Here is a 27743-nt window from a genome sequence, read left to right on the forward strand (position 1 = left end):
TACAATTACTCAAAATTCTGTTTCCAAAGTGATAAAAATTGCTCTCCTCTCCGAGCCGGTCTGTGTGAACGGACCCTAACGCAGGCCGTATGCCGTCTGCCTACAATAGCAGAATGTAAATTAAACATACAAACACACACACAAAAGGAAAATAAACAAGCAATATCCAAAATTAAATAACTTCTTTTATTTCATAGTCAAATTTGTTTCTCTACAATAACGTGTTAGAAATTACGGAGACGCCATTACATAAATTGACGAATTACAATAACGCGGGCGCCGACGGCTGTACCCGTGCACGGCTGTCGACAACGGGGTGCGGGGGAGAGGAGGGTTGGGGCGGAGTGTGGATGCCTCGTGACGTCACGCTGCGGACGACACGTTCCGAGGAGACCGTCAACAGAATTTATCAAAATCCTGATACAAGTCGCGAGTTACTCATAAAGCCGGTACGCGTTTGATAAAACAAAACGACTGCTCGAAACGATCGGCCGCACCGACACAGTGCACTGACCAACAGTACTAACACAAGACTAAGTTTTCATCAATTAATAATGATAATATAGTTGTTTTTTTATATATATATTAACTATGCAAATGTGATCACAAATACCCATAAACCGAACGACTTTCTTGCTGTTTCTCTCTCTCTCTATGAAGTTACAGCGAACCGTTAACAACAACAGACACGACACAGCTCCGACGTCAGACCGACGCGCCTCGTTCCAACACCTAACGTTCGAACACCCTAATTTTAATCAATAATCAACAATCATCGGCCACATCTAACACTAGGACGCTCCTATCAAGTGGAAAAATATTATTTTCGATCCTCCGTACGAATTAAACGAATTAACAATTCTAGTTTCACACGTATCACGCGTGTGATTGTGAGAAACTTAAAATGATAATACAGTTCAATGTGCTTAGTGCGAGTTTTTTAACGTTCTCGATAGCGTAAAAGTTAGCTTATATTTGTATGGAACGGGATCGTTTGCGTACATTTGCCGCTAGGGGAGCTGTTCCAACTGCACACAAAATTGGTTTAACTTTTACGCTAGCGAGAACGTTAAGAAACTCGCACTAAGCACACAGGTATCGACGGCTGGAAACGAAGACTCGACTGGATTACTGGTTCATACAAATCAATAAAAGTATTTATAGTCCGGTCAAAATAGACATTCATCCCTTCATGAATTCCGAAAAAGGTGAATTTTCGAACGAACGTTAAATTAAAAAGAAATTCTGAAAATACTCCTGATTCCACGCGTGCAAGGTCATCCCTATATTTCGGGTCAACTTGACGGGACTATTAGCCAAACAGGTTTGTACTCCGATAAAATCAATAATAATTCGAATAATTATGATCATCAAATTCTTCAACATTTCAAACACACATCCCATCACTGATGTCTCAATTAAAAGTAACTCAACAATCAACTGAAATTTTTACAACTTAATTTGTATCGTATTATTTAGATATCGGTAATAATATTTTTTTTTCTAAATCAGAGGACTCGTGTTGGATCGTCTACGTCATGCATTCGGTTAGACGAGTGACGTCATATGACGTTTTGCAATTACAGATTATACAAGTCTTAGCTTCCCGCCGCCTCACTCAAAGACGAACTACCCTCCGTACTCTATATAAGAACACTTCATAAAACAGCTTCTCTTCATATTATTATTTATACTACACAATTTACAAATTTAAGTTTATACATATTTTATTTTATACACATCAATCATAATTGTTTCTGTAGTCTTCATTACAATATAATCTATGTTATATATTATTCTCCAGATTGCTAAATATTGTCACATATCAAGCATATTTGTTTAATATGACACACCAAGCGCTTAGCGGTGCCGCTTAGTTAATTATTTATCTCTTTACATCATCAAAACACCTTAATATATATAATTAAAATCGTAACATTCAAATTAATATTGCAATTTAGAAGGAAATAATGAAATTATTTAATGAAACAAATTCACAGAAAGCCGGCACGTTTTCAACACACAAATATAGTGCTCGTAACAAATCAAAAAATAATAATTCTATAAATGCTGACAATATTGTCTTTTCTCTGGAATGACGCTTAACGATTTTTCATTTCTTTTTTTTTCTTTTTGTATACTTTTATATCCTTCATACATAACATTTTCAAACATCCTAAAACCTTTAAGAATACTTTAGAATTTTGACGACCCGATATCACATCACAATCATATAATAGTAGAACACACACAAAAAAAAAAAAAAATTATCGTACCTCACATTGGAAGAAATTCATTAGAATTTAGAATGAAAGAATGGTATACTTATGGCATAAACATTGGCTACGTACAAATGTCAGAAAACATTATGAACAAACATACATACATACGGCAGCCGCGTTAAGATAAATCACGACACAGTTTAGGTCGTAACGAAAATGTCGTCGAAGAATCGATAAACCACGAAATAATGTTACATTTAAAAATACAATAATTTTGTGTACATTGAACCGTGCCATTAAAATTATGATGTCATTCTAATAAAATACGGTACAAAAGAATAAAACATGAACAAATAACCGTTCACGAAACCCAAGCGGTAACAGTAGGCTACCGAAAACAATATTTACACGATTAGCTAACTAAGCATCGAATATAAAATATCGTTTCAGCAATTACATAATTCGTAGAGCCGCAATCGAATGCGAAGTTGGCTTCGGGTCATTGACCCGTACGTTAAAATTGTGTTTTATTATTTTACCATAATTATGGACATGCAAACGGGTCTCAGTCTGGCCAACCCTCCAAAGTCAATAAGTACTCCGAATTCAAATTTCGAACGAAAGCAATTTGTCCTTTCCGCTATTTATATCCAACCGAACAGACCGAGAAATGTAATGCAAAATGCACGGAACGATACCGACAACGCAAGCTACGTACCTCTAGGTGCGAACGCTAAGTAACTAACTATTTAATTTCGACATTCAACACTAAGGGAGCACTGTTACAATGCAAACAACTAAAGTGCTCGTACAACTCGGCAATGAACAACCAATACAATATTTACATAAATAATAAACGAATCTATAGTTTAGTAACCGCATTAAGTAATCGTTAATTAAAAATATATATTTTTTAAGTTTTTTTTTGTTGTTTTTTAGTTAAACTATGGCATTGCAACTTTGTGACTGGGTTGCGGCTGCGCACGTTCAACCCCTAAACGAAATTAATAAAAAAAAAAAAAAAAAATCGTGAAATCATACAACATCGAAATATATGACTGAACGTATTCAAACTATTGTATAGTTACAAATATTATTTAAAAAAAAAATATTATTCAAATTAAAATTTAATAAAATTTACATTTACTTACAAAAAATATTAATATTTTCCTTTCGACGCTACTTTATATTGAAGAGTTAACTCGAATAGCGTTAAGACTTTTTTTTTTAGAATAGTGAACGTTATTCCGTGAACAATAAGGCATATATACGTGTGACCGGCGCGTATGAAGTGCGACCGCTACAAGCGCCATTATAGATCCCTGAAACAAACAGAACAATAATATATAGCAAATAATATAATAAAATTGACATAATTCACTCTTTATTAACTATCTATGTAATCTCTGTATTCCATTTTTATTTGCTTGTAAAAACTCTAACCATTAATAAAGCACTAGAGGTCCCGCAGTAGTCGAAATTCGACTATAATTAATTGGAATTGTAAATTTGTACAGTATTATGATTGTATTTTATACTTCTATAATCACAAATTTCGCCAAGACTACACTATAAAAAATATTAACAAAGACAAACAATATTTAATCTATTCTCAATTTGACAACAGACGTCAAGAACAAAAGTTTGACAATAAATAGTATGCATGCGTGTGTGCGTCAAATACATGGTATGTAGTGTGTGTAATGCTTTCTTTATTCATTTAATCTATCTTTTATGCATTATTTTTGAAAAAAATTAGCATTGTGCACTTCTTCTCTATATTCTCTTTAAGTGTGGAAAATTTCATACTCCTCCGTCTGCGCAATTTTCGTAAAAAGGGATACAAAGTTTTTGCTTCACGTATTAATATATAGATATTGACGCAATGCAATATTAAAATTTGTTCACAAAAATTGGAGTTATAGTTGATTTAATTTCATGCCAGAGAGCACTGTGCATATTTCATTTATTAGGTATATAATTATTATCTTGATTAGAGCATCCCTACCTATTAAAACTTAAAATATTTTTAACTTGTATCAAATAAACAATCTAAATGAAACATTATACTAGACAATTTCTATTTTCTTTCAATGAGCGCGCAATGTGTTTTAACTTCAGGTGTGACGTCATTAGCAGGCAAAATTATGAGCGAGATAGCCACCATGGAATAATCATTATAGTCCAACTATTAGCGACATGTGATATGATGGGCTGTGATTAATATTAAAAAAAACCTTGCATTAATTGAAAACGAAACTTTCTTTACTGTAAAAGAAAAGGTAATTTTTTTAGATGCCTGGTTTGCGTGTCGATCGATTTGATTAATTAATCCTTACAAAACGAATTAACTATTAAATAATTGACTGTAATTATTTTAATATTAATTATTAATAGAAATAGAAGTATGGTTTAGATTTTAATTGGGTATTTATCATAAATTAGAAATGATAATCACAAAAAAAAAACATTCAAGCATTTCATAGTTCTTTTTAAACTTCATAACATCCCTTATAACGACATTTCAGTTTGTATTGTTACCGGCGTCCGAATAATAATATACCGGATAAGCTCTGGTTCATTTCTGTTTAGTTAAATACAAGTTTTTACGAATGATACGTTTCGTACAGCCTGGAGGCACTCGGCTACACTCGGCAGCACTCGGCTACACTCGGCTATACTCGGTTACACTCGGCTACACTCGGCAGCACTCGGCTACACTCGGCTATACTCGGTTACACTCGGCTACACTCGGCAGCACTCGGCTACACTCGGCTATACTCGGTTACACTCGGCTACACTCGGCAGCACTCGGCTACACTCGGCTATACTCGGTTACACTCGGCTACACTCGGCAATACTCGGCTGCAGTCGGCGGGTACGTACCTCATCCAGTGCTGCGAGGAGTTGTGCGAGGGCGCACTGGGCGCGTGGCTGTGCGTCGCCACCCGCTGCACGATCTACACAGACGGACAACAAGCGACGTTTAATTGGATTACTTTAATGAGCTATGGGAACTTCAAGACTTCCAATTAATTTGAAGGTTCACACGTATCAAGGACTGATGACGATATATAAAAAAATAATTAGAGCGTTGTTTTTTTATGAAACTGTTTACTTATTGTGTATGTTTTCAGAAGTTTCGTAGCGGAGCGCATGTCTTGGAGAGCTTTCAGAAAGCAAACTTATTTTCTGGATAGCCTGCGAGTTCAGCAATACGAGGGTCGGAGAATGGGGTCATCTGTCAACCGGTTTTATGTTTCGTATGACGTGTATAATGCAATTAACATATCATTTTCTTAGATCTACTTCTCTAATCCCCAAAACTGATATCGGAGGAAACATATAACACTTAGGGGACCAGGATATGGCGAAATCCCTATTCCGGCTCCCACTTCGACAGCGAAAAGTTAGTGTAATGAGAAGAGCGGTCTCTCTCACGCCTGCAAGATTGTGCAATCGCAGAAGTCGGCGGCACGAGTCGACACTGATATCGTCTTCTCGCGTCAAAACTGTATAATCTCAAAACTTACAAATCTTACAGGAGAGTGTTTTAAAGGTTTAACATGTGATATTTTTACTATTAATCATCTTTGCAACATTTATTTTTTATTATATTTTTTACCAGCATTATCTGTCTTTTATACAACGTTAAGATAAAATTATGTATTAATTTTGTTAATAGCAATCAAGATATAGGTAAACTATTAAAAAAAAAAGATACTAAACTACGCTCTTCTGACAGTATTTATGAGAAAAATACTGGTGATACCAAATGATTTCGTATATTAACTCAATTCGCGAATATTTTTGGAAATTGTACACTTTTAATGCGAAAAGACGAGGACACGCGTCCCTCTCCCGGTCGGTGCGGGTGCGCTCGGTCCCCCCCCAACCCCCGGGTACCCGCAACCCGTACCTGCTTATTTTTTTTTTTCCTACCTAAGCTGACAGCCTTGAGAGGCTATATCAGCGTCGCCTTAACTAGTAGCTGAGCTCACGGGGTTCAAACCTGATGACGTTGCTAACACGAACCCTAGGAAGAGCCGCGCTTCGCAGAATCTAGCACCGGATCGGAAACGCGACCTACTGAGAAGATCCGGCGAGAAACTCTGTGGGCAACGTCTGAGGGTTAATTTACTCGGTACCTGCTGCACGAAGGCGCGCGTGAGGTGCGGCGCGTGCCTCTCCGCGAGCTCGAAGGCGCGCCGCAGCTCGTCCACCGCGCTGGCCGCGCCCGCCCCCTTCCCGCGGGACACCTGCACCGAAACGACATACATTAGTCCACCAGTGTTCTTGTTTATATACATATTATTTTCATTTAACGAAACTAATGGTCCCGCAGTAGTCGAAATTCGACTATAATTAATTGTGAAATTATAAGTTAACATTATTATGGTTCTATTGTCAAAGACTATTAGACTTCTATAATCAAAGATTTCGTCAAGAATACACTATAGAAAAACAATATTAAAGATAAACAATATTAACCTATTCTCAATTTGACAATTTGTAAAATAATATAGTTAAGTGTGTATGTGTCAAATACATGGTAGTGTGTGTGATGTTTTTTTTATTGATTTAATGTATTATTAAGACATAATTTAAAAAAAAATTCGCATTTTGCACTCCTTCTCTATAGTCTCTATAAATGTGTGTGTGTCTCTAAAAGTTCAATATCTAACATTACGAGCACTATGAAAAACGTTTTTGGTACATTACTTCTCACACACACACCTTTATAATGATGTTACATTATTTTGTATACAAATGAATACAGAGGGAAACACAAAACAATTCAGTACCATAATCCTGTGTTTGTTAATCGATTTTCTTTTATTTTGTTTAGTTAGTATCTATTTATTTATCAACGTTATCTGCAAAACGTCATTAATTAAAGCAATTAGTAAAATGTAGAGCACAGATGACATTCGTCATAAATGAATACCATGCATTTATGTATTTAAGGTAATTTCAAGGTCGCCCATAAATAAAACATTGAAATATTCTCAACAGTTTATGACTCAAAATTGTTTTTTTGCATTGCACCATTTTACTCATGCTGTATTCCTAAGAAATTACGTTAAGGTTGGTCACTCTGAATGGTTTTACTAATGAGACACTCTCTTAGACGTATTAATTGAAAAGGTGATCACCGACCATACAAAATCAATTATTAACGTATTAGAATAAAGGAAACGCAATGACGCGTTACCAGAATTAATGCCTACTGTTTGACTAAAATTACAGGGTGTTAAAATTAAATATTGGTTCCAATTTTTTTTTTTTTAAATAAGAATATATTTGAAACTATTTTTGTAAGTTCATTAATTTCATGTTTTAAAGTATTTACAGCGATCAATAGAAGCTATGTTTACATCTATACTAATTTAAAAATCGACAGTGGTTTTTACGGATGTTCCGTTATAACTACTGAACCGTACATCCGATTGACTTGAAACTTGGTATCTATGTAGAAAATACATGTACTTAATAGATAGGCTAATATTTATATGAGTGTTGGACTCCCTACACCAGTTGCGGGGGCGTTAATGATGAGAATCTTTGGGGGGTGAGAAATAATAATGTTAATTTTAAATGCCCAGCGAAGCGGATGGGTACAGCTAGTTTATTATAAAATCTTTTTCCGCACCCTGTGTTTTACGAATACAAATCTTGTGGTGACAGTGATTAGGGTCGAATTTCGATCGTTTAGACGTACGATATAATTAAAGTTCACTGACCTCGTTCAGCAGCGGATAAATGAGTTGCTGCAGATAGGGGTGTCTCCTCACTTTGTTCTCCTCGTTTGCTCCTCTGTGGTCGAGAGGTGAAGACTGAAAATAAAACAGAAAATAAATCACTTCTATATAAGACTAGCTGACCCGGCAGACTTCGTAGTGCCTCAATCGATAAATAAAAGACGTAAGCTTTTGTATAATATATAGAAAACAAACAAAAAGAATCCGTCCGACGGGGGACACATCAAAGGAAAAGCAAAATTGCTATTTTTATTTAATTCCGAGCATTTTTATATTTATCTACGGTTTAAACCTTCTCTGGACTTCCACAAATAATTCAAAACCAAAATTAGCCAAATCAGTCCAGCCGTTCTCGAGTTTTAGCTAGACTAACGAACAGCAATTCATTTTTATATATACAGGGTGGCCCATAAGTCCTTTGAAAAGTAAAATTTGAATAAAACGAACAGGGCGCGCGTGAGCGGTGCAGGGGAAGCGGGGGGAGTAACTTCGGTTTCTGGGAATTTAGTCGCGATGGAGCGTTTTACCGGAGCGGACCGTGCGTTTTGTGTGCGCGAGTTTTATAAAAACGACAATTCGGCAACCGTTGCGCGGCGTAAATTTCGAGAACACAAAGGTTTACACAACTTTGACGACACTCCAACTCTTCAAACGATTAAGAACTGGGTTGCTAAGTTCGAGGAGACCGGTTCGACGTTAGATAAACCGCGGTTGGGTCGCCCAAGGACGTCACGTACGGAACAAAACATAGACACAGTGACACAGTCTATTCGCGAAAATCCGACACAGTCAACTCGTAAGCGCGCCAGAGCATTAAACGTATCCAGGACATCGTTACAACGGATTTTGAAGAAAGATTTACATATGCACCCTTACAAAATTCAGTTGGTTCAAGAATTAAAGGAAACTGACGGTATTCAAAGACAAAATTATGCGAATGAAATGTTGAATCGGTTTACTTCCTTCAATAACATAATGTTCTCTGACGAGGCTCATTTCCATCTTAACGGGCATGTTAGTAAACAAAATTGCCGCTATTGGAGCCCCATCAATCCAAAACTTAAGCATCAGAAGCCCTTACATAGTCCGAAAGTGACTGTTTGGGCCGCTATGTCAGCCCATGGTATCCTAGGGCCTTACTTCTTTGAGGATGGCAGAGGGCGCGCAGTTACTGTTACGTCGGAGCGATATGTGGCTATGATCGAAGAGTTTTTCATACCAGAATTGCAAAACTTTTCAGGCTTTAATGCCAGGACGTGGTTTCAACAGGATGGGGCCACTTCTCACACCTCTAACACTGCTATGCCCGTTATCCGTCAACTTTTTCCTGGCAAAGTTATCTCTAAGAGAGGAGACATTTCCTGGCCTCCACGTAGTCCAGATCTGACCCCGATGGATTTTTTTTTGTGGGGCTACCTTAAGGCTAAAGTATACGACACAAACCCGCGGTCAATTGAGGCCCTAAAAGAAAACATCCGCAGAGAAATGACAAGCATTTCAGCAGTGACGTGCCGCGCAGTCATCGACAATTTTAGACGTCGTTTGCAAGAGTGCCGTGATCGCAACGGATTACATTTAGGAGATGTTAATTTCAAAAAATAATTCCCGTTTTTTAAGCTTTTTATGTAAATAAAAATTTAATTCATAATGTAATTAGTTTTATTTTAATAACTTTTTTTTCATATCAAAGGACTTATGGGCCACCCTGTATATAAGATAGATGTTGGCAACATTCGTATGTTCCAATAAGACCTTTTCAAACTGTGCTACGTGGGTAAACAGTTCTCTTATCGACGTAGACAACAACTACGTTAGCTATTAGGCCAGTCTCCAAATGTAGTCATTATCAATAATAATTAAGATAAGTTTTTAATTGAATTCTAATTTACACGTTTTTTTTTAATGTTTGAAAGATTACTGGTGGCCCGGAGGCCTTTCCAGTTTTACCAGGACAGGTTTTACACTATGTATTTTTGTTATTTCAAACAATAAACTGTCACCATTTATTTAGCATAGATCAAGCTACCATTTATTAGCACCATTTATTTAGCAAGATCATAGATCAAGCACAGAAAGTTTATTAGGACATTTATGAGGGTATGTCACAAAACGTTGAATGAATTTAAATAAAATTTTGCAAAGCTTATTTTATATGGGCAGGTGTTAATCCTAGGATATGATTCATGATCCGGGCAATACTGGATAAATCGGCTATAATAACCCCTACAGTATGTCTGCTAGTTCCTTACTTTACTTAGGACCTACAAATCAACTGGTAATTTCTGAAGAGAGCGAGACAAGCAACTTTTTATCCGGTTATTTTTATTTTTAATTTTTAATAACAAATTGAACGCAGTCTAAGCCATGGTTCACGTTTCAAACAGCTAATCTGTAATAAAGATTCGTATCGAATCCTGACTTCGGGGGATTTTTTTTATTGCTTAGATGGGTGGACGAGCTCACAGCCCACCCGGTGTTATGTGGTTACTGGAGCCCATGGACATCTACGATGTAAATGCGCCACCCACCTTGAGATATAAGTTCTAAGGTCTCAAGTATAGTTACAACGGCTGTCCCTACCCTTCAAACCGAAACGCATTACTGCTTCACGGAATAAATAGGCGGGGTGGTGGTACCTACCGCGCGGACTCACAAGAGGTCCTACCACCAGTAAAGAATCGAATAGTTCATATAACTCACAGTATTGTTGTAGACAACGCTGTCCCTGTTCGAGTTCTGATGCTCCTGTCTGTCCGTTCGCTCCCGGTCGGTCCGCTCTCGGTCGCGCTCCCTCGTCCCTCTCTGTTCCGAATTCACTTGGGCATTTGACGTTTGTCTCGCCTGTAAATGTTTTTTTTTTTAATATCAACTCTAAGCAAAACTTATATTGTTATATTGAGGGGTGAAAGGCTATATGATCTAAGCGAGATTTCGGTTAGCACGCGACATTTATCTTTGTGATTAAATTTGCATTTATTTGGCATTAGCATCAACATTCGATGTTTTCAATTGAACTTCAATATTGTTTACCCCATTCAAATAGCTGAAGTTTTTTTCTTAGGATATTTTTTCCGTACACAAAATTTAGATGGAATGTCCTGGAAAGAAGCAAAAGTGTCGCTTATACCATATAGATTTTTCACCCGTCGATATGTGATTCTTATATTATCTATCTCATTACGAATACGACGGGGCAACTCAAAGCCGCCGTCGCCCAAGACACGTCTTGTCGGATTCCCCGGATTCACATTCGCTGCTTTTAGGACCCTCAAGCACTGGTCACCGTCCTTGTCGAACTCGTCGATTTCGACGAGCGAACTAACCCATAGAGACAGCCCACTGAGTTTCTCGCCGGATCTTCTCAGTGTCTCGAGATTCCGATCCGGTGGTACATTCTGCGAAGCACTGCTCTTACTAGGGCTGGTGTTAGCAAATTATCTCAGTTTGAGCCCGTAAGCTCACCTACCCGTCCGGACGTAACTGGAATAGCCTCTTAGGTTTTTTTTTATTGCTTAGATGGGTGGACGAGCTCACAGCCCACCTGGCGTTAAGTGGTTATTGGAGCCCATATACATCTACAACGTAAATGCGCCACCCGCCTTGAGATACAAGTTCTAAAGTCTCAAGTATTGTTACAACGGCTGCCCCGCCCTTCAAACCGAAACGCATTACTGCTTCACGGCCGAAATAGGCGGGGCGGTGGTACCCGCCCGCGCGGACTCACAAGAGGTCCTACCACCAGTTAACTACCTACCTACTACCTACTACCAGCGAATAGGTAGGCAAAAAAAAGGTGATTCATATTTGAGGATGAAGTGTTACCGTGTGTTTCTCGTTAGTGTTGTTGTTGAGTGGCAGGTGCGGCTCGTGGACAACTGGCTCGGCCCCGTTCTGCTTGCTGGCGCCGCCGCTCACTCCGACGATCGCTGTCGAAACGTATATATTATTATTACGTGACCAATTGTAACTACTTTACTTGAACTTTTTTTAAGGGATTTTATGACCTGGTAACTAAGACCTTTAGGTCAAGTCTTATTTTAATTTTAATGAAAACTTTTTTTTAGGTAAAATGATATTATGAAATGAGATGAGATGATATTGTGGACTTAGACGACGAAAGAAAGGTCTTCCAACGAGCGGTAGACCGACAGTACAAATGTTGTCGTTCGGAACTTGTATATATGGAAAGGACAATGCCCAAAAGTGGGCCAACTTTATGTCAAAACTATTTGTGAAAAACTATGCCTTATTTTTTCACTTGTTTAGTTTATGTATCAACATTTCTTTCAACCTGGCATTGTTTTCCAAAAAAATAAATTACTTATTTGATAGCATCCCAAAACTATCCATACCATAGTTTTTAAATTCGCCAATAGGCAAAGGGCTTAGCCCATACAGCCTTATAGCAAACCTATATGCTGTCAAACGAAAGAGTTGTTTGTGACTTGAACAACAAATTAAAAAAAAATAGCTAATGCTTATAATTCACAGGCTTCTTAGTTTATTTTTGTTCAATTCAATATTTATTGTAATAATAATTATTACTTAAAACCATGAATTATTTAATATTTTTAGATATAAATGTTTTCATTAGTAAAAATATCAATGGCCTACCATTACTCTATTCTTATTATATATGATCAGAGAGTTTTGGCAGCAACCCGAGTGAAGCGTCACTTGAATTTTTATTTTAATGTTTTTTTAATAGTTTATAGTGTAATTTGTATTATTTGTATTTGTAATATTGTGTATAAAAGGTCTGCGTAAGCTCATGCTCAGTCAATGTGGTATTCGTCGAGTTGACGTCAAAACTCCCAAAAAGCAATAAAAAGAGATACACCGGCTTTTTATTGACATAAAAAATATATAACTTCGACAGACTAGGCTGTATAGGCTACGCTCTTTGCCTGCTTATTGGTGAATTTAAAAACAACAACAACAATATCGTTGCCGGCTTCCGGATTTTCATTTCATTTTATTATTATTATGAGGATCTAATAATAATAAAATGTACGTAAGGGCTTATTTCTAGCAACATTAACCACAATTACCTTATTTAATACTGTAAATAATTATGAGAGCGATTATTGATTTCGAAGAAAACAATTAACAACTTAATTTTAGCTGCAGAAAAAAACAGATTTCTCTTAAACCTGGGTGAGAATATAAAAATCGTTTTTTGAATATGAAACGATATTTCTTTGTCTATCAAATTAAGTTAAAACCATCATGACAGGACAACTTTTTTTAGGGGCCCAAACGCCCATAGAATATGGGCATTGTCCTTTAACTTGAAAATGTCGTAAGCGAGATTCAAGCATCTGTCAAATATCTTGTATTGTATGATGGATATCCGCCACAATATGGGATGAAATATAGTCTCAGTAAAATGGTAGTCATTTACTAAGACTTTTTCAGTGAACTTTTTGGAGGATCCCGAGAAGTTACGTTCAGCAGCTTTGTTTCATTTTCCCACATTTGTGCCCTTTCACAGATATTAAACAGTTAATAAACCACCGTTATTACACATTTAAACCTGAAGAAGCACTAAATAGACAAAATAAAACAAATCACACAACTTCACTCCTCGCGTTTCTGCCAAAAAGTCCTTTCAATTGTACGTTATTAGAAATTTCATAATGGTGTTATAGAAATGTAGGATTGGTAAGAATGAGATGAACGTATAGAAAGAGTGTGGAACGGAACGTTAACATGTGAGTTAGAGAAAACCTTAAGAAAGAGAAAAGCAAGATGGCAAAGACGATTGATGAGCAAGGCGTTAATAATGTGTCAATTAATTCTTAATTATTATAATAAAGATTTGTAAAATCTACAGATATTTGGAAAACCTGTGTGGATATATGTTTCAGTGTTAAGTATGGATGTAAGTGTTTGAATGTGTATATGTATAAGTATGTGTATGTGTATAAGTTTATGTGTGTTAGTGTTAGTGTCCTAATATCGTTGTTCGGAGCTTCTATATACACAGTACACAGCTTATCTAGAAAATGTCTTAAGCGAGATTCAGACATCCGTCTAATAATTTATGTTCTATGACGGCTACCGGCACAACTACATCGATGATGCCTCCTTTTTATTTCGTCAAAGTTGGTAATTTTTTTCTTCTTGCTATTGTATTCATTCGAAATTTTGTACTATTTATGTTTATGTATCTGTTAAATATTAACCTTGTACGTTCACCGTATCAAAGCAATCAAATACGAAAATGATTAGTTTGCGAAATCCGTGTTTCTGTGTGAAGTTTTTTTTATTTGCCTCAAAACTGCGCAAACGTATTTCAATTAATTCATTACGACTGTTCATATTTCAAATTGACCCTTAAGATTTCATCGAACACTCAAAAGGGTCCGTCGTCTAATGAGTAAGACGCCCGTCTTTATATCGAAGTAGTGTTGTGGCCATATTTGCACGTGTGTGTGTGTGTGTGTGTTTCTGTGTTTGGGTGTGTGTGTGTGGTGTGTGTGTGTGTGGTGTGTGTGTGTGTGTGGTGTGTGAGTGTGTGTGTGTGTGTGTGTGTGTGTGTGTGTGTGGGGTGTGTGGTGTGTGTGTGGGGTGTGTGGTGTGTGTGTGGGGTGTGTGGTGTGTGTGGTGTGTGTGTGGTGTGTGTGGTGTGTGTGGTGTGTGCGCGTGTGTATCGCGGTACCTGTGTCGTCGAGATGCGCGCGCCGCTTGTTGTCGAGGTCTGCGGGGGGCTGCAGGGCGCCTCCCCGCACCGTCATGATCCACGGCTCGTCCGCCTCCAGCGAGCGACTGCTCTCCTCTCTGTAGGTATAAACGTACAAACCATTACGATGAAAAAAAAAGAATGTTTAACCCTTTCAATTACAAAAAAAGACTAAAGTAACGAATAGGTCTGAGCACGAATACTTTTAAATTGCGTATATGGAAGAACGAGCTCATAAACTACCTGATAATAAGTTATTACCCTACCAGCAGCAAAGTTAAACCTCATAGTCTTAAAGCCTCATAGTCAATATACATACGCCTATTGTAGGCCCAGTGATGTAAGTACCGCCAGTTTGCCTATTACTACGGCGAATCAATTAGGCATTCCGGTTTTACTGGGACAGCCGTTATACAATACAAAGGTAACTTCGCCATCATGTCTTTCTTTTGCTTATGTGGTTGCACGATCTGACGGCCCACCTGGTATTAAGCGGTTACTGAAGCCCATAGACATCTACAAGTCTCAGTACAGTTACAGCAGCTGCTCCACTTTTCAAACCGAAATGCATTAGTGCTTCACGGCAGATATAGGCAGAGTGGTGGTGCCTACCCGTGCGGACTCACAAAAGGTACTACCACCAGTAAAAAGGTATGTCTTAAGGTATGTGACGTGTGATCACATTATGACACCTATGGGCACTTATCCGGCATCCGCTCAACTCCAGAAATACATTTTTTTTAAATCTAACACTTGAATCTCTTTCTCGTTAAATGTTATTCGAACCCATTCCAAAAAGGGCTCATAAGAATATAAATTGTCTATTAAGATTCAAATTGCTGTAAAACTATGTTATAGTAACGGATAAATAAATTCACTTACGAATCTGAATTCTCCGATTCGGTTTCGCTCTCTTCGCTCCGTTGCGCCTTCCACTTCTTATACCTATCTATAAGATCCATTAAATAAGAATTCTTCTTGGCCTTCCTAATGAACTGGAACTTCAATAACTCTTTCGCGGTTGGTCTCTGAAGCAAAAAATTACATATCATCCTTTATTAATTTCCTTGTGACTTTCACTAGAATCGATCGATTTATTTTGAACGTTAGGTATTGAAATTAAATAAATAATAGTTTAAAAACTAACAAAATACGTTTTTATAGAAAATCCAACTAAAAAATAGAAAAGAAATTTTAATAAATTTAAATTAAAAATAGTGTAAGAAAAAATGATTTTATTGTAAAAATGGGTGCTTTCCAGAATATTATCAAAATAACCCTTCTACTCATATCTGTTAAAAAAAAAATTATAGCTACTGATACCATGCACCCCACGCTTTTTTTACAATAAATAATTTTTTTCTTACACTATTTTTAATTCAAATTTATTAATAGAAAATTCTATTTTTTGGTTAGATTTTCTATAAAAGCGTGTTTTGTTAGTTTTTTTAAGCTATTATTTATATCTTTTTTTTTGTTGAATTTCAATTACTATATTTTTCAATTTTTCTTTTAATTTTAAATTGTCATCGGTCCTTAATAAGTATACCAAAATTCGAGTTAATCCGACGTTTTGAAGGGTGAACAAAATCATGTTCAAAGACTCCTTTACAAACATACATACATACGTCTGAAGCTAATAAAAGCGTATTAAAAAAGAAACAACTCACATTTTCCGGATCCTTATTCAAGCACGCCTCGACAAACTCTTTGAATGGCTTCGAATAACTGCCCGTCAACTGAGGCGGATTGTTCTTCGGTATTAAGAATAGGACCCTCATTGGATGTAGTTCCGAGTTGGGCGGCTCTCCCTTCGCTAGTTCGATGGCCGTGATGCCCAGCGACCAGATGTCCGCCTTGCTGTCGTAACACGATTGCTTGATGACCTCGGGGGCCATCCAGAAAGGCGTCCCGACAAATGTGTTGCGTTTGCTTGTCGTGTTCGTTAATTGACCCGCCACACCTGTAACCAATTAGATAGAGTCTTTACATTTTTATCTTACAGATGTAGTTAAGTTTATGTAGGTCTTGTCATACATTAAAAATTAATTTATTTGAATAGTTACAATACTCTTCGCTTAATACAGTACTCTAAGTGTATGAGCAATATTATCTGTCATCTTTTCCCGGCACAGCTGGATATCTCGGTGTTAATTTGGTGAATGTCTATACACTATGTAGGTGTTTTGCATTTAAAGACAATTAACAGTTCAGTATTTAATTGTACAGTATTTATAATTGTACAATTGTTCAGTATATTGATTGGTTGGGATTGATGTTTTTTAAATTTTTTTTATTGCCCTTGTAGGCAGACGAGTATACGGCCCACCTGATGGTGAGTGGTTACCGTCGCCCGTGGACTTCAGCAATGCCAGGGGCAGAGCCAAGCAGCTGCCTACCGCTTAATACTCTCCACAACGTTTGAAGAAGGACATGTCATAGCGCTCGGGAAACACCGTGGAGGGGAGCTCATTCCATAGCCGGATGGCATGTGGCATAAAAGACCTCTGGAAACGCAATGTAGAAATTCGAAATTCCATGTCAACTTTGTCGCATGATAGATAACATTTTACATTTTATGATCAAAACGACTTTACCAACAAGTAATCGTCCGTGAACCACGAAATATATAAAGTGTTCGAAACGTCTAAAATAATATAATAACAATAAAATAAAAACGTGTGATTAAACAGTAAAAATACTTTTAATTACGTCTACGATTAGCAAGTACCAAAGAAAGTACTTCTTCTTCTTCTTCCTAGCGTTTTCCCCATTTCGAGAAAGCGGCACGACCCGAGAACCCACTCATCGTGGCCGCCGGAAACTACGTTCCCGATCCTGCGGACCGAATGGAAAGCAGTCGACGTCGCCCAAAACACGTCATTTCGGATCCTTCCGATCCGCTAACGGTGCTTTTAGGAACCTCAAGCACCGGTCATCGTTCTCGTCGAACCCGTCGCTGGCGACGAAGGGCTCGACGAGTAAATTGACCCACAGACACAGCTCATTGAGTTTTTCGCCGGATCTTCCCAGTGGGCCGCGTTTCCGATCCGATGGTAGATTCTGCGAAGCACGGCTCTTGCTAGGGTTCGTGTTAGCAACGACGTCAGGTTTGAGCCCCGTGAGCTCACCTACATGTTAGGGCGAAGCTGAAATAGCCTCTCAAGGCTATCAGCATAGGTAAAAGAAAAAAAAGCGTTTTTTCGGTCTAGTGCCGGGGTCCGCTTTCTTACTTAGTCTTAACCTTCTCCACTTTGCCTAAATAAAGTACTATTTTATATTTTTATTTTGGACTTTCCGCTTTAGTCACCAATTCCATTTTACGTTTATCACAGTTTGCAAACTACGCGATGAAAAACGGACCTTTGTTTATTTATAAAGTTCAATGACCATATTTCGTCATCAAGAAACACGGGAAACCACAGAACGGCGATTAGCTTTATTAAACTAAAGGTGGCTGCCGTTAAGCTACAAATCAACGCCTTTGTCCCCACGTGAGCTTCAGGATGACTCATCCCTTCTCATACTTGCGTGTGTTCAAAACAGAATTAGTAATCACACTTGAGGATTTGAAGCTAAAACGCATAGACCGATGTCAAAGAACTTCCATTGTTTTAATAGGATTGCACGATATATGTATCTATAAAATTAATATGAAAATTAATTTAACCAAACCGTATAACCGTATGCGTGGGACTGCGGATGAACCTTGACAAGACGAAAGTCATGTTCAATGATAAAATCGTCCCAGGCCAAGTTACCATCTCGAATGCAGTCATTGAAGAGGTAAAAGACTTTGTCTACCTCGGTCAGGCTATCCAGCTTGGCCGGGGTAACTTCAATACAGAGATTGAGAGACGCATACGACTGGGTTGGTCGGCATTTGGGAAATTCCGTGCAATCCTCACCTCGCAAATTCCTCAATGCCTGAAGACAAAAGTCTTTAACCAGTGCATTCTCCCCGCTATGACCTACGGCGCGGAAACCTGGACACTGACGGCTGGGCTGGCCCATAAGTAAAGAGTCGCACAGCGGGCGATGGAGAGAGCTATGCTAGGTATTTCTCTAAGGGACAAAATCCGGAACGAAGAAATTCGACGGAGAACGAAAGTCGACGACATAGCTCTCAAAGCTAGCAGGCTGAAGTGGCAATGGGCCGGTCACATCTGTCGAGCCAGCGACGCCGGGTGGGGGAGGAAAGTCCTCGAATGGAGGCCACGGATGGGTACAAGGAGTGTGGGGCGTCCTCCAACCAGGTGGACTGACGACTTAGTGCGCACAGCGGGAAGTCGTTGGATGCGGAAGGCGGAGGACCGCATTATGTGGAAGGCATTGGGGAAGGCCTATGTCCAGCAGTGGGCAGATAAAGGCTGATGATGATGATGATGTATAACTCGAAAACACTAATGTTGGCAACAAATTTTGTTTAGGAGCAAGGAAAATTTGGTTTAGGAGCATCGATGCCGGTAAAATTCATTTCGATTTCAAATGTCCGAACACGATCTAAAAATATGTGACAAACATTAGCTGTTTGGAGACTTGGAAAATTCTACAGTACACTTCTAAATTCAAAAGAGCGTCGCGCGTTTACTTTACCGCCTCACAAAGGCGCCTTGCGAACGCGTCTTCAAACATTGGCCCAACGCCAGGCCTTCTAAACCCGTAATGCGGGTTTAACTTGTAGCGAAACATCTTTTATCAGCAGAACCTATGCGCTGTCACGAGCGACGAGACAAGGGTCCTTTAGTAAAATAAAAACAAGCAACATTCTCAACTTAAATCTTCTTCATTCCTTTCAATCTCAAATATCGGTAGGTAGGTAGACTTCCAGCCAATAATCCAACCGCAACACATTTTTTAATTTTTTTTATTGCTGGTTTTTTTATTGGTGTTAAGTGGTTACTGGAGCCCATAAACATCTACAACGTAAATGCGCCACGAACCTCGAGATATAAGTTGTAAGGTCTCAAGTTTAGATACAACGGCTGCCCCACCCTTCAAACCGAAACGCATTACTGCTTCACGGCAGAAATAGGCGGGTTGGTGGTACCTACCCGCGCAGATTCTCAAGAGGTCCTAGCACCAGTAATTACGCAAATTATAATTTTGCGCCTTTGATTGTTAATTACACGATGTTATTCCTTCACCGTGGAAGTCAATCGTGAACATTTGTTGAGTACGTATTTAATTAGAAAAATTGGTACCCGCCTGAGATTCGAACACCGGTGCATCGCTCACACTTACAACCTATAATCCAACCGCAACACATCGATTTAAAATTTGTACATTATATGTCCGTTTACGTACATTATTGCTTTCTTTCGTCATACTCTGGTCTAGTACAGGAAGATAAGATCGGAACGGTGATTTCATGTTTAATCGCCACGGTCGGCTCGTTTTATGCCGGCGCGAGGAACGCCCGAACGACCATCCATCCGTTACGGTACCGTCCGATATTCGTATCGCAGAGCATCGCGCAATCAATAAGCGATAAAACTACAGCATTCATTGTGGTGAAACTCTGAGATAACATCTTCGCGTGCCGACATCGATTACTTAGCGGATTTCGAAATATGTCCAATGTTAAATATCACTATTTCGCTGTCTTGTCTTGCGGCGTCTATCTCGTTGTTATTGATATTAGATACAATTAGTGTACGCACAGTGGACGAATTACGTTCATAATAACAATTGCCTCAAGGTTTAGATTCATTAAATGTATTACATTTTCTCTTTGGTTTTGTTATTGAATTATTTTGTTTGGTGAATTGTTCATCTCTACTATGCTATATATACACAATTTTTTTTATTTTATTGCTTACATGGGTGGACGAGCTCACAGCCCACCTGGTGTTATGTGGTTACTGGAGCCCATAGACATCCACACAACGTAACTGCGCCACCCACCTTGAGATATAAGTTCTAAGGTCTCAAGTATAGTTACAACGGCTGCCCCACCCTTCAAACCGAAACGCAATACTGCTTTACGGCAGAAATAGGCAGGGTGGTGGTACCCACCCGCGCGGACTCACAAGAGGTCCTACCACCAGTAAAAAGCTACACAAGCTACTATACAAAAATAAAAATCGGGTTTTATGGGATCTTAAGCCCCGTCCCCCCAAAACTGTGACCCAGTGTGATAATGTGTGCATTGATATTATATTTATTAGATCAATGCTCGAGGTTCAATTAGTTGAATTCTTAAAAACGTAGGTAGCATCTTGCACATAATTCATTATAATACTTTGCTGAAAATTTCACCATTGGCGAACATGAAACATGCACCGTGAAAAGTGTATTTTTCAAACATCGGAATAAATAAATGTCAGGGACAAAAAATTAAATATTAGTATTTTCAATCGTATTTAACTCCTAACTCGCGTGGATAGATGAAAACAGCTGCAACGTGTTCTTTGAGAGCGCTTCCGATATTCGACACATCCGCTTTTACGATAAGTGATTCCCTATAAATTGTGCTTAACAAGCAAATAGTTATTATCATCTAAAATAAAAGTAGCTTAAAAATGCTTCGCCGTGACTATCAATAAATACATGATTACTCATTTTGGCTCGCCCATATTTTGCGTTGTAGATGCCATGATTTGTGGCAACACTAGTTATACAAAATTTCAACTGAATCAGAAGAACACCGTTTGAACGTAGAGAAAAACGTTATAAAGCCAAGACATTTAAGCGCATTGTTACTTAAATGTATTCGCAAACTATATATTTAGGGAAAATGAGAAGCGGCACAAAAGAACCGACGCTCTCCTAATTTTGATATACTTTATAATAATTAGTTTTATCCTTACCGAAATCAGCCAATTTAACGTCTCCCATCTCGCTAAGCAGAACGTTGGCGGCTTTAATATCCCTGTGAAGTTTTCTTTCTGAGTGCAGGTAATCCAGTCCCCTGAGTACCTCCCTTAGTATCACAGCTATGTGCATTTCTTCGAAACTACCCGCTTTCATGAGGTCGAGGGCGGAGCCTCCGCCTAAATACTCCATTATTATCCATAGTTTTGTTCCCTGGAAATAAAAGGATACAACAGCTTTATCTACATATCATATTAATTATTAAACAGCTAAATTATTTAAGTTTTTTTTTAACTGACTTAGATAGTCATAGGAGTTCGGACAGAACCTGGTCGTTCCTAACTAAAGCCATAGCTCATAAACATAGCACGATGTGAATACTGTTGTTCACTTTGTTTGTCTAAACTTCCATGGTGTGCCAACAATAACTCGCACTACTAGGTACGTACTTGGTAATAAAAAATCTGTTTATCGCTTGTTTATTATGTATATATTGAAATGTGAAGCGATCATACGTTCCGCTTAGAGTGTGGAAAAGGTTGATCACTTCGCACCAGGGGGGCCTTGAGCACGTTTATTCATTAAGTGCAACTATGATGCCGCGCAGGTTTGTATCTCTGAGGATTGTGTAAGACACGTCTAATTAATATTACATAAGTCTTTTCGTAATCATACACAAATGAATGAGTGTGAACTCTGAACCGTCTGTTGGATAATATTTATCAAGCAGCTTACTTCATGTACCTACATATTTTAATTAATAAATGACGCACCATATGATAATAAAAATATCTGTAAACAACTACAATTAAATCATTACATCAAAAATACATTTAACAATCTGATTTATTTATTTATCGGAACAAGTCCTTGAAGTCCGCGGCCTTAATATCTAAGTAGGTGTTTTACAAATGGAAATTTTCACCGTTTACATAAAAACTTTTTAATACCATAATGGAGTTCGTGATTCATTTCGAAACTTTCTCAACAAACAAAGAGACGGAAACATTTTCATTATTGTAAATCACATCCAACTTAGGAAAGTTAATAATGCACAAAATCCTTTTTCAGAGGAATTCTTATAAAATGATTTTAATTAATGTTTTCTGCAAAAGTTTGATAAATTTTTATTGTACTCTAAATAATTTATTATCGACTGTATACATTCTAAATATTTATTACGAACAATTACAAAGTCTGTAAGACTATGTCAGCAATTCATCAATTCTACATAACATGACATACGTGTAGTACGCGTCTTTGGGCGAACAGTGGTATTTTTATCGACACTGTTACATAATTTTTTCCATTGATACATTTTATTTATTATATATTAGAGATAGAGATGACAGAATAGGAGAAGAAAAGACAAAATAGTTGAGTACAATTTTCTCCTCCATATATCAACTGGTGTTATATTAAAATGAATCAAGTCCGTAGACATTAGTGAATACGGTCGAATTTTGATCATCACGCTCTAACGCTATTTACAATAACGAAATTTAAACATATATTTAAAATGAAATAGGAAGGTTTATGAATAAAGCAAAGGCCTTGATGTTCTTTCTCTCTTGAATGTGATTTCCACTAAAAGGAGACCGTAAATCTTAAACAGCTCCCAAAGATTTCCATTCGACTTTCACGTCCCTTCGAGTCTGAATGTCTTATAAAACGTTTTATTTTACATAAATGGATTCAAACGACTCAACGATAAATGAAGTTGAGAAGATTCGGTATTGTATTTCTTATTTAGGTTCTTATTTCGAAAATTTAATATTTGAATTGCTATGAAACAGCTACGACTTCTAATAAGATGAATGTTAGTATAGTTATAGACCCCATATAGCGTTAGTAAAATTTATAGCAGAAATTGGCCTAAAGCCTCAAAATTCGTCAACAAAGTTTATACAAACATTATTTATTAGGTATAAAAAATATAAAAACATTTTTTACTTTGATTTGTACAACAATATTTTTCTTGATTAAGAGACTTGAATGGCCCGTATCACACTTCCAATAAATACAACGCCAAGTGTCATTTGAATTTTTTCTTGATTAAGAGATTTGAATGGTTTTTATCACACTTTCAATAACAACAAGTGTAATTTAAACAGAAGCGTGGTCATAATTTAAGTTTAAAGTTTTAATGTCCGACTATTGAGCTGACAGATGAGCAGATAAAGAAATAAATAAAATATTCAGCCTGCAGTAACGGTACAAACGTTAATGCAAAACCCGGAACACAACAGTGGGTGCATCGGTGCGAGAATCCGGCGCGACCCGTTTACGCTTCATTAGCCATCGTGACATCCTCACCTATGTTTTAAAAGGTAAGGCTGGAACCAGATAATGTACAGTATATATATTAAAAAATCATAACATTGAAACTTCGTTATTCAAAGGAATAAATCACGAACGACATAATAGAAAATGAAAACGTATAAAGTCTTATTTTAGTATTTATATTTTTTTAGTCTAATGTATAAACTTATAGTAAATGCAAAATCAGGAGTATGACTGCAGTAGATATTCACACATATGTATGTACCGTATAAAAATCTCTGCTCTAATGTCATTGAGCAAGAAAACCTTTGTTTGAACAAAACGGAACCGGCGGTTCCATCGCACGTGCTTTATATCATTATTAATCACCGCCATGATCTAATATCATTTGTAGATATCGAAAACAGCAATACTACATGTATTCATACAAAATCCATCGAATTGTTGATGACTTGGTTCTCCATCAAACGCGCATGAACACACGACCACAAACACACACACAAAAACACAATACAGAAAATAATGAACCTTTTTATGAACATGACAAATCGAAAAAAATCCTTATGTGTATTCTAAAGTAGTCGCGACCTAAACTCTGAAGGGACAAATACATGGCTTACTCATAATCAAACAATGCGACTAAGCTGAGCTTCAAATCCCGAAGGTGAGCACCAATTTCTCTAAGCAAATACGTACTGGACACGTGCACTTCTACGAAGAAAACATTCAAACGTGTCACACCGTCATCATATCAAACTGAAAGCGAAAATGAATTTACGCTGGCGGTAAATAGAATTCCAACGATTAGCACCACGACATTTCTATTTCTACCACTCAAAATAAGCGAGTAAAAATAAATGTTTCGCTGTGGTCCCATATTTTTTAAATGTTCCACTGGAATGGTATTAATTAATTTTTTTAGAACATCATTCACGGTTGGATTTCTTGCACTGTACATGATGTATATATATTTTAAACGAGGCCACGTATAAGCAATGTCAAAGTAACGAGGTATTGTTTTGACAGGCAAAACCAATATATAACGATAAGCATGATCTAAAATTGATATGGGTTTTTGCAACAAGTGAGTCATAACAAAGTTACGTTAATACGTCAGAGAAATTTTGACCTCGACTTTCATTTTAATTACGTCGATTCTTGTTTATGACAAGGACTCCGGCTTTGGAACGAGCTATGACATATCCTTCTTCAAACGAGGCTTTCGGAGAGTATTAAACAGTAGGCAGCGGCTTAGCTCTGCTCCTGGCATTGCCGATGTCCATGAGCGACGGTAACCACTCACCATCAGGTGGGCGGTATGCTCTTCTGCCTATACAGCAATAATAAAAAAAGAACTTTTACAGTATGGCGGTATCAGGACATCGTCAAGTTTGTATTCCGTTTTGCATTCCGTTTTATGAATGACCATCCAATTGATGTCAACTCTACTGGAACAAGCAAAGCCTTAAATTGAGAGATCAGATTAGAAACTCGATGGTTAAATTAGAAAATTAATTTGAACTGTAAAGACAATAGGGTTGACAGCGTCGGGAAATTTTCAGTAGATATCCAATACCAAAGTTCCTATTCGAACCCATGGTCCAGCAAGGTCATTACGAATGTTTTGTGAACAAGTTTTCCGTTCCGCCGTAGTAAATGTGACGATATGGCTACTACAGGCGGAAGATGGAGAAGTATTATTAATAATGACAGCCCTACATGGCTGATATGGTTTGACTATAAAATAGTACCTTCTACTTCATAGTCAAACAGACTATTATTGTATTGGATTTTCTAACCTACACTCATTTTAAATTACGCTTTATAATATAAATCTAAACAAAGCTGTGTGCATTACGAAATCGTAAAAATAACATCCAAATTGTTTGTGCTTCGCCTACGATTCCGACAATGCATCTAAAATGAATAATGTCATGAGGCAGACTGCCAACAACAACAAGAATAACTATAATTTATTAGGCATTCATGCGTTACTATTTGTTGGTAATTAAATTAGACAATTTCACTTTAATTCTACCGAGAAAATAAAAAAAAACACAACACAGATAGCAAACACATTATTTGCCCCGACCTAAATATTTTTTTAATTATACGAGCCGACAAAGCAGACGAGAAAAATACTTCCTTAGTGATCCACCACATGCCGGACCTATCGAGTTGAATCAGTTAGTTGTAGTAGTATCAGTTGGATTACAATAACCACTTCTGAAAAAAAAAATAAAGATCGGAAGAAAATCGTATACATACCTACTATCGCAATCAGAACGGCGACATTCGAATTTACTGCGATTACCCAAAGTAGGAACCATTAAAGAAGTAGTACATATATGCATGCAGGCATTACGTACATAGATATCCGTTGCTATGACAACGCGAAGGCGTCGGTCAAAGACCTCACCCGTCGCGACGTCCAAAGTCAAATAAGAAAACTACGATATTAATTCGAATGAAACTCAAATAAGGGCTACGTGTTCATTTTACATACAAAGTAGATTTTCAAACAAAATAAAATATTATTACAGTTGTAAATTTAACGAAGTTTAAACAGCGTTAAACTTGTTAATTCATTATAACTTCATTCATTATGATGTAGCTTGATTACGGAGAGCGAGTACGCGTACAGAGGTATAATTATGTACTTCAAAAGTTTGTGAGCATTTATTTAACGAAACCTATGCGGAGTGAAACGATATATTTTAGCCATACTAATATAAATTAAATGTTAAACCCGTCAATGGTTTCACCAAAATCAAACAAGAAACAAAAACTATAATCCAATTAAAATCTCTTACTTTTTTCAGCTTTACTTAAAACTACAATCTAATGTTGTGTATGCTGCCACTCCACACATGTTATTTAGCTAATTTCGTTATTGAGAGCCTCTCTGTCCTTTTTGTTTGAATTTGGTTATAGGAACAAACTAATATGCAAATAATATAGGTACCATGAGGTTTACCAGTTCAAATGTGTCAAAAATTCAATGATAGAAGTAATGGTATCTTAACACATGTATATCTCTAAATTTATAAAGTACTATCCGTACTCGCCCGCTTCGCGGGGCATTTAAAATTAACATTATTATTTATTGTCATTATTATTAGGGAGTCCAACACTCATACAAATATTAGCCTATCCATTAAGTAGATGTAATTTCGACATGGATACCAAGTTTCAAGTCAATCGGATGCATGGTGCAGTAGTTATAACGGAACATCCGTAAAAACCACTGTAGATTTATATATTAGTATAGATATCTATATCAACTGAATATTTTGGAAACGAATACTCGTACATATTTAACATTCTCAAGCAACGTAGTAAGTACTTAATATTATTATTTATCAAAACAATGAAATGTACATTTCTTTGTTCATTCAAACGTCTCCTACATACTTCTGAATGCAGATGGAGCAATAATCGAGATCGGTGGCCTGGGGTAGGAGTTCATCATTCGTTTAACTAATTCAAGGCTCGAGCGTTACCGGGGCAACGCGCCGAGGTCGGGTAACCACCCAACCTCCACCCGCCTCAATAATTTCCCGGACCATTGGATGCCTTTAGTTGGCTGTAAACAACTGGTATGCAGCCAATTTAAGTTTGAAACAAAGTATTACTTAGTAATTCTTTCTGTAACAAGCTGAGGAAACGTACTTCATTTCTGAAGTATACGTGAGTTGTTCGAATGCTTCCCTTATTACATCATTAAAAATTATGTTACTAAATTTTATTATTTGATAATTTTTTGTTGTTTACTAAACATCCAATATTTAACAAATCAATATCATGATTTTGGAGGCAATTCAGAGAGCCATTTTTTTTCCTTTGTTGTAAATCAGTAACAGAGAACAGACTACGGATGCGAAAATTGTCTTTAGAAACCTGTATTAGCGGAAATATAATTTTAGTCCCCCTATATCAGAGAAATGTCAAAGAATTTTAGAAATTCCACGCAAA

General features: G+C 37.3%; 1 protein-coding gene across 3 annotated transcripts in view; it reads right to left on the reverse strand.

Annotated features, from left to right (window-relative positions):
• Positions 1-165: 165 nt before the first annotated feature.
• LOC114247192 (serine/threonine-protein kinase 24) overlaps positions 166-27743 on the reverse strand; it is an 87182-nt gene continuing 59604 nt past the window's right edge. For all 3 annotated transcript variants that reach the window (XM_089740210.1, XM_028180080.2, XM_089740209.1), the window contains exons 3-12: positions 21482-21698; positions 16340-16632; positions 15552-15697; positions 14649-14767; positions 11807-11910; positions 10685-10825; positions 7967-8059; positions 6371-6481; positions 5109-5182; positions 166-3544 (exon numbers count right to left, since the gene is read on the reverse strand). In XM_089740210.1, the coding sequence (XP_089596336.1) occupies positions 3535-3544; positions 5109-5182; positions 6371-6481; positions 7967-8059; positions 10685-10825; positions 11807-11910; positions 14649-14767; positions 15552-15697; positions 16340-16632; positions 21482-21698 (1308 nt within the window). In that variant the 3' untranslated portion in view covers positions 166-3534. The remainder of the gene's footprint in view (positions 3545-5108; positions 5183-6370; positions 6482-7966; positions 8060-10684; positions 10826-11806; positions 11911-14648; positions 14768-15551; positions 15698-16339; positions 16633-21481; positions 21699-27743) is intronic.

Source organism: Bombyx mandarina, chromosome 04 (genome assembly GCF_030267445.1).
Source record: "Bombyx mandarina strain Sakado chromosome 04, ASM3026744v2".
Lineage (NCBI taxonomy): Eukaryota > Metazoa > Arthropoda > Insecta > Lepidoptera > Bombycidae > Bombyx > Bombyx mandarina.